The sequence below is a fragment of the Passer domesticus genome, chromosome 2 (assembly GCF_036417665.1).
Source record: "Passer domesticus isolate bPasDom1 chromosome 2, bPasDom1.hap1, whole genome shotgun sequence".
Classification (NCBI taxonomy): domain Eukaryota; kingdom Metazoa; phylum Chordata; class Aves; order Passeriformes; family Passeridae; genus Passer; species Passer domesticus.
The window spans coordinates 123,161,461-123,174,485 of NC_087475.1; the positions used below are offsets into that span (position 1 = coordinate 123,161,461).

General features: G+C 39.9%; 1 protein-coding gene across 11 annotated transcripts in view; it reads left to right on the forward strand.

Annotated features, from left to right (window-relative positions):
- The window catches only part of POU2F1 (POU class 2 homeobox 1), a 112,296-nt gene that overhangs the window by 63,063 nt on the left and 36,208 nt on the right, over window positions 1–13,025 (forward strand). For 5 of the 11 annotated variants that reach the window (XM_064411050.1, XM_064411051.1, XM_064411054.1 and 2 more), the window contains exons 3-6: window positions 3,407–3,501; window positions 6,339–6,392; window positions 8,026–8,181; window positions 9,798–9,977. In XM_064411050.1, the coding sequence (XP_064267120.1) occupies window positions 3,407–3,501; window positions 6,339–6,392; window positions 8,026–8,181; window positions 9,798–9,977 (485 nt within the window). The remainder of the gene's footprint in view (window positions 1–3,406; window positions 3,502–6,338; window positions 6,393–8,025; window positions 8,182–9,797; window positions 9,978–13,025) is intronic. The other 6 variants (XM_064411048.1, XM_064411049.1, XM_064411056.1 and 3 more) reach the window with 4 other exon arrangements.

Consider the following 13,025-nt stretch of genomic DNA (forward strand, 5'->3'; position numbering starts at 1 on the left):
GCACAGTGCAGATACCCACTCCAGCTGGTTTTGAAGTCTCCTTGGCTGCCTTCCCTTCCTGAATTGTTTCTTGCATCTTATTCCACATCTCCCCTGATCTGGAGCTCCTCACTCCTCTTCCTTTCTAATGCAATTTACAAACTCAGGCTGAAGTCTGATGATTATGATCTGGAATTTTGAGAGTAAATTGTTTTCCTGACTGCAGATGCAATGTTACCTTGCCTGCTCTGCTATGGTCATGCCTTTACCCTCTGCAGGTACAATTCCAAAATGCCATAAAAATAATCCATGTTCAATATCTACTGTTCTGTTCCATTCCCTGGAGTAGCACTGTATTAGTCTTCATCCAAACCAACTCTTTGAAGTAGCTGAGCACATGGCTGAATTTAAACATGCTTGGGTTACATTGGACCTTGACTGTAAGGGTGAAATTCCATCCCATAGCTGGCTGGAGGTGGAGCACCCAGACCAAAACAAACGGTACTGGTGAACTACCAGAAGGGGCAGGACAGGGAGCTGTCCAAGATGTAGCTGGAACCAAGAAGAAAGGAGAGATGGGACGTGGAGAATTCCCACTCTTTTTAGACTGTTTTTGGTGTTGGCGAGCTCTATCAGTTAGAGAAGTTGGGATGAAGACGGAAAATGCATTAATACCCCAGACTGTTAAAATCATGATGCATGTGATTGTATCTGCCATGTCTGTTAATCATCACAGGGTTGGTATTTAACTCTGACCTTGAGCAAAAGTGGCTTTCTAGTCCTTTCGTGTTCTTACAGCGTGCTGACCTGCTTCTGACAGCACCATTTTCCAGATCCTGATCAGATTTCTTAGATCCCATGGGAGTGGTGCCACATCCTACTGAGCACCTTAAAAGCAAGGTCTCTCATATGCTGGACTCAATTCATTTTCCTTGTACTTCTTCAAAAGACATGGGCATTCTGTGATAAATGCAAGCAGCCGGGGTAGCATTCCTTCCAAAATTAAGGCTGCATCCAGAGGGGAAGATACATTGTGCTTCCAAATACCAGAGAGAGTTTAAGATGCAAGTAGTAGAACAGAGAGTGAGCAGGAGTGATGTGGATTTTTTTGAGTTTGGTTTTGGGAGGCCTGGGGAAAGGGAGTTGGTGTCTTTCAAGACTGAATTTAAAGAAAATGTTGTTTTCTCTCAGTGCCTAAGTTGTTTGTTGGGAGCCATGAGGATTTTAAGCAAAGTTTTGGAGCTTGCTTTGTTCTAAACTATCACCTAGGAGGCTTTTTTCAGATTTCCATATTAAGAGTCAACAGACCTGCTAACTGGAACATTTCTTCTGCACACTTACAGAGCAGTGCTTTTTTAACATGGTATCATGATTTTTGAGGCTCCTTTTGGAAGATAGTTAAGTGGAACAGCTTCACCTATTTACCTAAGGTGAGGCCTGCAGCTGGTTCTCTCAGAAACAGATAATTTTTTTAACCCCCACAAGTTTCCTATTGGAATGAGGAGTATTTGCCCTCCAGTAGGTTTTCTTATCTGTATTTTTTTCACTTCCTGACCATTGAAAAGTAATTCAAAACCTTTGATTAAATGAGGAGGTGGTAGGTTGTTTCCTTTGACTTATGGTAGCTATTTGTCAGGAATTATTTTTATATATTTAGCCAACTACTTTTTCATTCCCTTTGTACTTCTGCATGGAGAGAATTCTGAAGTTTACTGGAATGAATGAAGATAGATGAGATTCTTCTGGCTCTTTCCAGCAGACCGTCTTATATACCATTCTTTGGAGAAAGGCAACCAAGTTGCATTCCTACAGGAGCAATTCAGACCAGTGAGAGTCCCTATATTCACTTTGAATTGGAATTTTAGACTAATTAAGCTAAATAATTTGAAGCAGTTTAAAAATTGGAATAATTTTAACACATCTGTGGATCTTTGGCTGCATGTATGTCTCTTAAGATTGTAAACCTTGGCCCAAAGCATAGAACTGAAATCTTGGGAGTCAACCAATCTTCCCACCACAGAACCCCCACCAAAGGGCCACCTTAGGTATACTTTACATGAATGGTAGAAAGTTTGATATGATGTCAGTGTTTAATTGAACAGTGGCCCAGTCTTTGGGATTATGACCTGTGTAAGCTGTTTGCAGGTCAAAATAGCAGTGTAAGGTATTGGACAGTCTATTTTACTAATCACAGTTTATGCCTGCTTGCTTTTGCAGATGTTTCCAAGGAATAGCAAGCACCTGTTGTTGTCCAACAACTGTGATTCTTTTCTGCAGTAGATAACCTAGGTTTTTATGGCAAAGAATGTAGATGATGGAAGGAATTTTGAAGTAGGAGTTACTATGCACACCTGCCTGTGGGCACTGAACAAAATCTGATTGTCATGATGAATAAACATGCCAGTCTAAAGCTGGTTTAGCTCCATTTCAGTCATGCAATTTTAAAGATTGCATCATCTGTTCTAGAAATTCCCTGCAGCCCAACACACTTGGAGTTGCCCTTCCTGTGGATAGTAACAAAAAAACCAACCAACCAAACAAAAAAATCCCACAAAAAAACCCCACCACTTGTTTTTTTCTTTTTTTCTTTTTCTTCTCACACCCAAATTATTTTGTGATAACTGGGAGGCTTTCATATCTTCCGAGCAGTTTAGGAAAAGATTGCAAAAATGTAGGAAAATAACCAGGTTTTAGTTACATGAGAGTAAGTGAAGAAGCAGAAGCAAGTCAAGGCAGTTATCTTATCTAATGAGAGCTCTGAACAAACTATAACAGAAATGTGGAGGAGTCATTTCTGGAAAGAGTAAAACTGTGGCCCATAACTGCTGTATATAGATGGGACTTCTGTTTTCATCAAGTGCTATTTTACCTGTCTTTTAGGAAAGGTGGCTTTTATATGAACCTTGCTGTTGGCACTTCCTGAACTTGAAGTTAGTCTTCAGCTGTTGGATTGAAGGTGCATGGAGAGTGGAAACACAGTTTAATCATAGCAGCAAGCACCAATTTGATTCTCAAACTGTGTAGAGAGTGATGGGATAGTAGTGTACATAGAAACACAAGTCTTAGAACTGTTTAGGTTGGAGAAGACCTTTAAGATCATCAAGCCCAACTGTTAATGCTGCCAAGTCCCCCTTTAAAACATGTCCCTAAGTGCCACGTCTTTTAAATATCTTCAGGGGACACAAATAGATGCTGGAAGCTAAAGAAAATATGAAGCTGATTTTGTTCAGCTGACAAATGCTCTGTTACTGAAGCCTCGGCTCTGCTTCCCACCCTGCTTTCACTAAAAAAAAAAGCAATTCTTGTTACTCTCAGAGTATTTTTTACTATATAATGTTGAGAAAATAGCAGGAAAGTTGGAGTGTTAATTCTTATTCCACTTGCTAAAAGTAGTAGTTAATAGTTTACAATGTCTCTCTTTCTCCAGGCACGCAAACAAATGGCCTGGACTTTCAAAAGCAGCCTGTGCCTGTCGGAGGAGCAATCTCTACAGCCCAGGCCTTCCTTGGGCACCTTCATCAGGTAAGAGAAGAGACATTTCAAACAGAGGAGACTCAGCTGCCCTGGTGTGTTCCATGTTCTCTGTTTCTGTGAATGATGGCGAGTCATTTATTAGAACATAAATCTGGGTACACCACCTGGTTAATGAGCGTGGATGGGAAAAAGTCCTAATGGTGGCATTCCCTTCATTACAGTAGGCTGCAGAACATGTCAAGATAGGGTGAGACCTCTTGGGGAGAACTACAAATCACATTTTTGGGGACTTGAAAATGCCTAAATGTTGTGGTATGGTTTTGAGTAGGTTTTTTGTTTGTTGGCTTTGTTGTTGTTGTTTTAACCTTAATAGAGATACCACGTTGAAAGGCAAGAAAAAATTTAAATTTTTTAGGAAAGGATTGTATTGGCCCAATGGCTCCCAAGGGTCCAAAACTGTCACTTGTCTAGTTAAAAACACTCTTGCACATTAACTAGAAAGAAAGTTGATTGTACTTACTAAGCATATATGGCTTGTGAGGTTTTATTTTTTTACAAAAAAGTTATTTCAGTGACCTGTTTGTCAGATGATATTCATCCTTCTAATACTATCCTTCTGTTCTGCTGCTGCTGTGTTTAGGGAATCAAAGCTGAACTTCAGATGCAGGCTGAAGCAAAATGGGGCATCCCTAGGTGAAGAGAAGTATAAGGGGCATTTTTTTGTAGTTTTATCTGTTCGCACTTGATGTATGAAAACAAATGTCCTAATTTCTTTCCCTTCCTCTGCACCAAGTTAAACTTTAAAATACTGTACCTAATTGGATGACCTTGAATGTTTGAGGTCTGAGGTTGCACAGTTATTGTGGTATAATTGAAGTACTGAAGCTTTTATGCCCTCTTTTAAGAGCTCTGAACTGCCGTTTTATTGTATGGAACATTCCACACGTCTTGTCACATAATTGCAATTTTCCTAGCAGATTGGTTTATATAGGACTAAGGGAGTGCCACTGTTTGAATTTGCTGAACCAATAGGCTGTTGTAGGCTGCCTTTATGTGGAGAGAAGCTGACTAGTTTTTATGGCTTGCCAGTGTGTGTTTAACATGGAGACAGATGCAGCTGTTCTGCAGAATTCTGTGTGTTTGTTTTAGTCTTCGTTTTGTTCTATAGATTGACCCAGGACAGTAATTGGGTTTTGCACAGTGCTTTAATCGTGCTTTGGAAATTTATTTATTTAAACAGTTGTCAAGATCTTTATAACTTCATGTTTGATAAAGTGTGATTCATTTCTTGAAACTGGTTCAAAGGAAAATCTCAGGTATTCTTTTATTCACCTGCAGGTGTGTGGGAATCTATTGTCAAACTGTCCTCTGCTAGTGAGGCTGCTGTTAGTGGGGTGTTATTCAACCTTAACACGCAGTGCTTTGCTCTAGACTAATGCAAAATACTGGGCTGTAGGCAGCATTCAGCATTTCTAATTTGGAAATGTTGGCTGTCTGGTGAAAGGCATGCCTAAATGGCATTCACAGAGATTTTCAGCAATGTGCTGGCTGTACCTGAGCAATCATTATGTATTTGTAGTCTTTTATGTGGTGTTTGTGTAATTTGAAAGTATTATTTTGAGTATATCGTTTGGATGTCGGGGTGGTGTTATTTAGGCTATTCTCTGCTGTTAATCCATGGTAAAAGCACAGACTCCATCGACTGTGTCAAACTGTATTTTGCTTCTCATGAGGAGGGGATTTTCTAGGAGTGTTTACTTTGATGTAGATCATGCTTAGTATGTCTAGTACCTTCATCTAAAGCAGTAGGAAATATTTCCAAGGTGACTCTTCCAAGGTTGCCTGTTCAAAATATTCAGTTATTAATTTCATGTACTGCAGTTTTTCCTGTGCCTGAAAATATGTGGACTTTTCTGTGTGGGGGCCATATAGAAGTCCTTCATCCAGAGGCAAGAGTGCTGCATTTTGCTTTGCTTTATTGTATCTTTACGTGTCATCTGATTTTCAAATGAGTAGTGGTTTTCAAGCATGTCCAGAGATGGAATTCTCTACAGGCTGTTGCTCTGACTTTTGAAAGTGTTGCTAATTAATTACAGAGCATTCCTTCTTTATAACTAGGAGTGCTGGTAGAAACAAGGCGAGACTGATGCAAATGGGTTTCAGGAAATGAAAAGAGAGCATTGTTTCTACAGAGGAACTCCCCATTAGAGATGAAAAAGCACCCCAAAAATTTCACTTTCTGAATCATCCATTTTTCCTTGCTGCTCACCCACATGACCACCTCTGGGCCTGTTAATTACAAACATCGAATTCAGGTTTTAAGTATACCTGAATCAATACAGCCTTTGTAAAGTGTCTCCAGTGCTCCGTGTTGAGATCTTCTTTTCAGTGGCTGAGGGCTGCAAATACTTGAATGGGTTAATTTGAGAGAATGGTCATGCTCTGGGTTCTGTGCTGTGTATGTGCTTGCTCATATCAGAAAGCTGGTGAGTGCAGTGTTGGGGTAAGACCCGTTCTGAAATGGGAGTAGGATGTCGATGACTAGAGCTTAATTCCCTGCCCTGGAGCCTGGACTTTTCCAGCAGGAATAGGACTAGTTGACCTGTCCACCCCAATATGCTCTGTTTCAACTCCATCCATGGTAATATCCACATCCTTAGGCAGGGGTGCCTTCAGTAAGAGGTAGATAAAAAACATCATGAAAGGTCTTGCACATCTGTTTCAGCCTGGGGTACAACCCCTGTTCCACTGACTCAGGTGTTAGAGGAGCATGCTCTGTTCTTGGGGGAGTTTTTTTGGAATGCGGGTGGGGAGATTGTTCTTTTTACATTATTAGTTTTCTGTGGATTCTACATTATTTCATTTCCATTTTTGCACTGTTGTAGGTCCAGCTCGCTGGAACAAGTTTACAGGCTGCTGCTCAGTCCTTAAATGTACAGGTAAAGACAGTTACCTTCTGCTGCTCATCCTTCTCTCATCCCAAACAGCATCAGTAGAGATAGTTCTTAACCTATGATACCTTACTCAGTTGTTTCAGTCTGACTGGTTTTGCAAGTGATAGGTTTGAAGGAATAACACTTGTACAACTGTAAATCAGGTTCAGGATTTGTAAGCATTCAGGCTCTGGAGTTCTTTAAAACATGGAGTGACGATAACGTAATGCTGAGTTTTAGTCAGGTGTGGCATCATGTAAACCTTAAAACTCCAGGAATATTTCATGTTCTTCTGCTTATTTTCTTGCTTTAAACATGTAGTGAGTATTTGCAATTTGTCCTTACTTCTTGTAACTGTATATAGGAATATAATGTAGCATTAACTATATAATGTGGCTAGTTCAGACTGCTTGTGTAAATAACACACAGTGATTTCAAAGTCAGAGTAATTGTTGTTTAATAATGTACGTGAGACAGCTGAGCTTTCAAACTTTCCTATGATGCTGAACGCTTCAGTTTATCTGTTAGCATTCTGCTTCCTCTCTGAACTATATTAAGGGGCAAGGGATGCAGTTTTATTGAAAACTGGTTTCAGTATTGCATGTTATTAAAGAATGTAGGTAGTGCATTACATGAAATGCAATAGAATGTGGACCCACTTATACATAATAACAATTTGGAAAGAAGAGGAGGTATAGTGACCTTCCTTTCTAAGAGGAAGGAGGCAGAAAATTGCCTTGGTTGCCATGGTAAACTTCCATCCCTGAGAGAGATGTTGGCAAACAGGCTGTATCTCCAGTGCAGAATGTTTACAGTCCTGTGCTGTAATTATCGCTCAATGACTGGCAGAATTAATCAGAGCCTTTATGTTAATTAGCCCGCTCTGCAGTCCCCAAAACAGGTGGTGGAAAATATGCAAATCTATGCAGAATTGTAATGTTCTGCATAACCAGTTTTAATTATCATAAAACTCTCTCCCCCTCTTCATGCACTTGCATTTCCTCCCTCGTGTCTTCACAATTTCTTCTTTTTAAAAAAATAAACAACCAAACCACAAGAATAAATCAAAATAAACTTGAATCTTTTAGAATAAAGCAGTATGCAATTAAATAAATGCATTGAGTATTTAAAAGCACTGTATATATAATATATCTTGCTGTAGGTATAGAAACCTGTGAGTATTTTTCAAAAAGGTTCTGTATAAGCCAATAGTTTGATGACTTAGAGGTACAGGATGGAGATAGAGAAAATGGAAACACAATCTCCTTTCCCTTGTTCCATTGTTCAGGATTTTAGGCAATGAATAATTTTAACAACCTTCTCTTTCTTCATGGTGAAAGGTAGCGTCAGCTTCAGTTGCATGGTGTAAAATGAAGTGAGACCTGAAAATAATGTCAGAGAGTTACAGGAGACCAGAGAGTCTCTTTGTTTTGTTTAAGCTGCATTACCTACAGACGTGTTTCAGCAATCGTAGCTGAGATGGTGGGCACACAGAGCCATTGCTTAAATACACTCTTAAAATAAACCCAAGGGCTTTTCGTATGCAGATGAAAGATTTTTATTGTGCAGTGTTGAGATAGCAGCGTCATACATTAACATCTGTTTTACACTATAAAGAGTTGTATTTTTTTTTGACTAGTCTAAATCTAATGAAGAATCTGGGGACTCTCAGCAGCCAAGCCAGCCTTCCCAGCAGCCTTCAGTGCAGGCGGCCATACCCCAGACCCAGCTCATGCTGGCCGGAGGACAGATCACCGGGGTAAGAGTTACCCAGGGATGCTGCAGTCCCACACAGGTATCATTGAAAGGCACAACTTCCTTAATGTGGGAGAAATTTCAATAGAAGGGGCAATAGGAAATATTTTGCTAGAAAAAGAAGCAGACTGTAATATTTGGGGTTTGTCGCTAAGTATTTGCTTCTGAACATCAGCAACAAAGAATTCTTTCTCTCTGTTCTCAGTATCCCTTTTGACCTTGCAATGAAATTAAAACCTGTGGTTTGACAACAGTTACAAATGAGACAGTCGCTGATGTCATAAAGAGATTTTTTTTTTAAGATTAAAATGAGGCATGGGAGAACAAGACTGAATCTTATAGCTGGGTAAAGAACAAAAATTATGGGAATTGTTAATTTTTCGTCTTCTTAAACACATTTCTTTTTAAGTAACTCTATTAGTACTTTCCTTAAGCCTGTTGAACCCTTTTGTTTTAACCTGCTGATTTTGAGGGATTTTAAATTGCAATGCTTTGGGAGTATATATGGGATCATTGTTGTTTTAGACTTTCTGGTGTTTCTGAATTGTTGTAAAGGCTTTCAGTCATTTCAAAAATGAGCAAGTTTTGTGAATGGGCTGGTTAAAGAATTTGCTTCCACATAATCAGCTTTGCAGTATGAGAGTTTGCATGTTAATAAGCTTAGGGCAGTTGCTCCAACAATATATTTATGATTTGAAGTGTTAGGTTAGATCATCCCTACACTTGCATGAAATGACTTCTTAATCTCAGGCTCAATTGCTAAATCTTCTCTTATGTTACTATGTAAATAAACATCCTATTTAGTTTTCAGTTAAGCACTGAAAGTTTTAAAAGTGAGACTGTTTCGATGTGTTGTTAAAACCTGGCAAATTTTATTATTTTTTGTATTCTCAGAAAATACTGGTTTGTTTTAATTCATGATTGTCTGCTGTAGTGAAACATTCAAAACTCCAGGCCTATGCAGATATGGGTTGCAGTAAATATGGGCATCAAGATTCATTTACATGTAAAGGAGAGACTGCTGCCACCTGTTCCACAGAGATAATGTGTGCTTGGGAAAGGGAAGGGATGTAAAGTTGCCAACTCTATTCTATTAAAAAAAAAAAAAGGCAGATGGGGAGACTTGGAGAGAAACAAATGGAGCTCATGTTCTTTACTTATATCTTAAGGCATAATGGAAATGATGGAATATGGCAGGGATTCATGCTAATGTGAAGCAGCTGGGGCGTTATCAGTTTGTTCAGTAGCCATAGCCAGCATTCCTGCTTCACATTCATCTGGCTAATCACTTGCTGTTCTGCTGGGTGTAAATTTCCTTTCAAATCCTGGCAATACTGATTCTTTTCTTTTGCTTGCTACTTAATTGCTTTTTCCCTGAAACTCCTGGTAGAGTTGTGAGGAAAACTTAGGAGCAGTGTTAGGTTCTGTAGGTTCCAATAAGTGCAAATGTTGGTGGTGATGCAGTTTAGTTTGTGTCAGGCCTGTGGTAGGTTGGTTCCTACACTGGATCGAGTAGCCAGCTGTCCTTCCTTGGCCAGTCAGTGGAATAGCCCTAGGACAGCCTGGTTACCATAACTAGTACTGAGCTATCTAATGACTTTGTAGCTGAAGTGGCTCTTCCCGTTATTAATGGCTGTGTTTTCTAATTGTTTATAGCTCACGTTGACGCCAGCCCAGCAACAGTTATTGCTCCAACAGGCGCAGGCCCAGTTGCTGGCGGCTGCAGTGCAGCACTCAGCCAGTCAGCAGCACAGCGCTGCTGGTGCCACCATCTCGGCCTCTGCTGCGACGCCGATGACGCAGATCCCTCTATCTCAGCCAATACAGATTGCACAGGTGAGCCTTGAGGCTTGAGAGGGTGGAAAACAAAAGAGGTTTTTGACTGATTGCGCCATTCGAATAAAATTTGTTGTTCCTCGCTCAGTGAGTTGCCAGAGTCCTCGAGTATTGTTAGTCTGTCCTCGTGCATCGTTGGATGATGAGGTTGAAGTTTGATAGTCTTAGCGAGGAATGTGTGCCAGCTGCTCCTCAGTTCCACTGGGCTTCTGAGTTTGTACCAGAATCTGAGTAGATGCTGTGTTTTCTGAATTTTCCTCCTTGTAGTTAGTGTGAGAAAGGAGAAAAAAGGGTATAGAAAGATGCCCACAGAAGTTGCACTTGTTGAGACCTGCATGGATGGGAAGTGATGCCTGTGTATCAAAAAGGATGTTTGTCAGACCCAAATGGTGCTTGTTAGAAGCAGTTTGACTTGACCTGTTTGTGTGCTATTTTGGCTTGGTGTTTAATGCTGTAGCTTCCATGACAAAGAATAGGCACTCCTGTGTGCCTGGAGAGAAACTTGGAGAATGAGTCTGGTGTTGGAATCTGTCCAGTCTCATGGTCTGGTACTAAAGACTTGTCAGTTCTGAAGAACTGCTCTGTGTGGGTGTTCTGCTTACTAGAAGCAGTAAGGAACCTCCTGGGTCTTCCAGTGCTGACTTAATTCAGTGTGGAGATTGCAGTGGCGCTAACTCTGTGCTTAGTGTATGCAGTGTGGAAAATCCTTAGAGCTGTGGACAAGATAATCAAATGTGCAGCTTAGACATCTTAAGTACTATGAGTAGGTCATTGTCTTGCTCATGCTGAGGTCCCTCTTTCCATAGATTAAAGCTCTTGGTACGTAATAAGTTTTCTTAGTCTAGCTGTGCAAAGTGTGTGGGGTATATAATCTTCAAAGTTGTTGCTTCATAGAATGACCAAGTTCTTTAAGACTGATGCTTTCTGTTCAGGCTATTTTCTCTTGCGTTCAACAGGATGAAGTGTCCAAAAAGTGAACATAAGGTCTGATTTAGTACAAGAATGGAAATGTTGCAATTGTCTGTGAAGTCCGGTGGTGAAATGTTCAGTCCTTTACTGTGCTGGTCCACTAGCTGAGTAACAACAGCCTGGCTGTGCTATCAGGTTTTCATTAGCTGAAGTGACAGACTTTTGTGGTGCTGGTCTAGAAGTTCTGACCTCTCTGGCTGTCCTTGGAGAGGCCAGAGTGGTGCCATTCTGGTTTTAAAAGGCGAGGGCTGATGTTGCTGTGTTGATGAGATTCCTCCCACTGAAGCTCTTGTTGCACTGTGAGAAGTCACGTCACCAAATAACACCTTTATAAGCGAAAGATTCCACTTCACTGGCATGATGTAGAGATGACTGAAGGATGTAGCATTCAAAGAAACTTGTAGTTCTCAAGATCATATCTCCATTTTGTTTAGACTGTCTGTAGGCAATAATACAGGCAGATATCAAGAAGAGAATGGGCAGTGTCCTAGTTGAGAAAGTTGTTGGTTATAGCTTCTGACATCTTCTTTCCATGCATCTGTCACAGGGTTCCCATTTGATGGGATGTGAGTCTTTTAACATGTATGTGAGCAATCCACAGGTGTGCCTCTCCTCTTCCAGGTGTGCAGCTTAAGATAGCAAGGTCTGCTTCACTGAAGTGTGGTGGCCTAAAATTTCCTATTAACAAAATCTGTGCCTTGAACTGTCTGGCATTAAGTTTGTCAAACAGGCCACCAAAGCAGTGGATACCAGTGGTGATGCATGTGAGACGTTTCTAATCTTGCTCTCCCACCTCAGTGCAAATTTCACTCTGAAAATGTGTGAAGCTTTTACAATTACTAGTTTTGTACTGGCTTTTTCTTCAGAACTTAGAAAATCTTCAGAAAAGTGTTTGAGAGGAATTGAAAATATCAGGCATGTGCTATCAAATAAGAATTTCTGAAGGCAGCATTGTCTGATTCGTGCACAGAGTGAGCTAAAGGCTCTATGAAAAATAACGTGATCTTGTAGTTGCCACATGAAGAACAAATTAAAGTTGTACTTGTTTTCTGACGTTTCTAATTACTGAAATGTTTGACTTTACAATTAATGTCTTTTAGGATAGGTTATTTGATATATAAATGAGCTTGGTTGAATCTTGTTAACTGCTCCTTATGATGAAAGTGCAGGGCATAAATTGTGCAGGTGTTGGATATAATTTTGATGTACTTATGGAAATCATCTACCATCTAGGTTCATAGGTAGATAGCACCATGCTTTTTGATCCATCTTGGCAAGGATTTGTAAGCAGTGCTCAGCTTTGTTTGTGTTGCTATTGTAAATATATAGCTGATTATACAAATAGCTGAATGTTTGTTTTAATTGATGGTTTTTGAATAATTGATTAACTGGCAGGTCTCTGCAGCAGGGGGATTACCATATTTATTTTAATTAACTAATTGCAAAAGCCTGACTTCTTTAATGTGCACTGCAGTTCATGTAAGGTATCTGCTGCAGCAGCCTGGTGAGGAGCTCGTGCTGCTCTGGAATGACACTAAACAGTTGTGTGTCAACTTTTGGGGTTTTTTATAAACTTCCCTGTTTTAAGGATCTATGCTCTGTATTTATGTGATATAAATCTCAAAATGAGTCAGATGCTTAAGTTTGTTCTGAAGCTGTAATTGGAAATAATGGCATTGAATTTAGAAATTTAGGCAATCTTTTTTTAAAAAAAACAGAAATCTTCCTCACAGCAAGACATAGCACTTGACAGATTATTCTGCTGAGGTAGGATTTGGATTGTTTTGATCTTTCTAAATTGCTAGGCAGCACCAGAAGACATGCATGTCTCCCTGAAAAGTCTTTCCATCCCTTTCCATGTGCTTGTGCTAGCATACAGATTTTAACACTGAGGAAAAAAGATCAGTATAAAAAAAAAGATCAGTGTCAGGTTTGTTTGTGTGTTTGCTGTTGGGAGATTTATTGTAATGGCATAATTAACTAAATAAAAAAAACTTTCCCAAGGTGGAAATAAAGTTGGTTTTCAAATGCATTTGAGGGGCTGGTAGGGCTATTTAGAAGTGATTAGCCTTGGAGGTA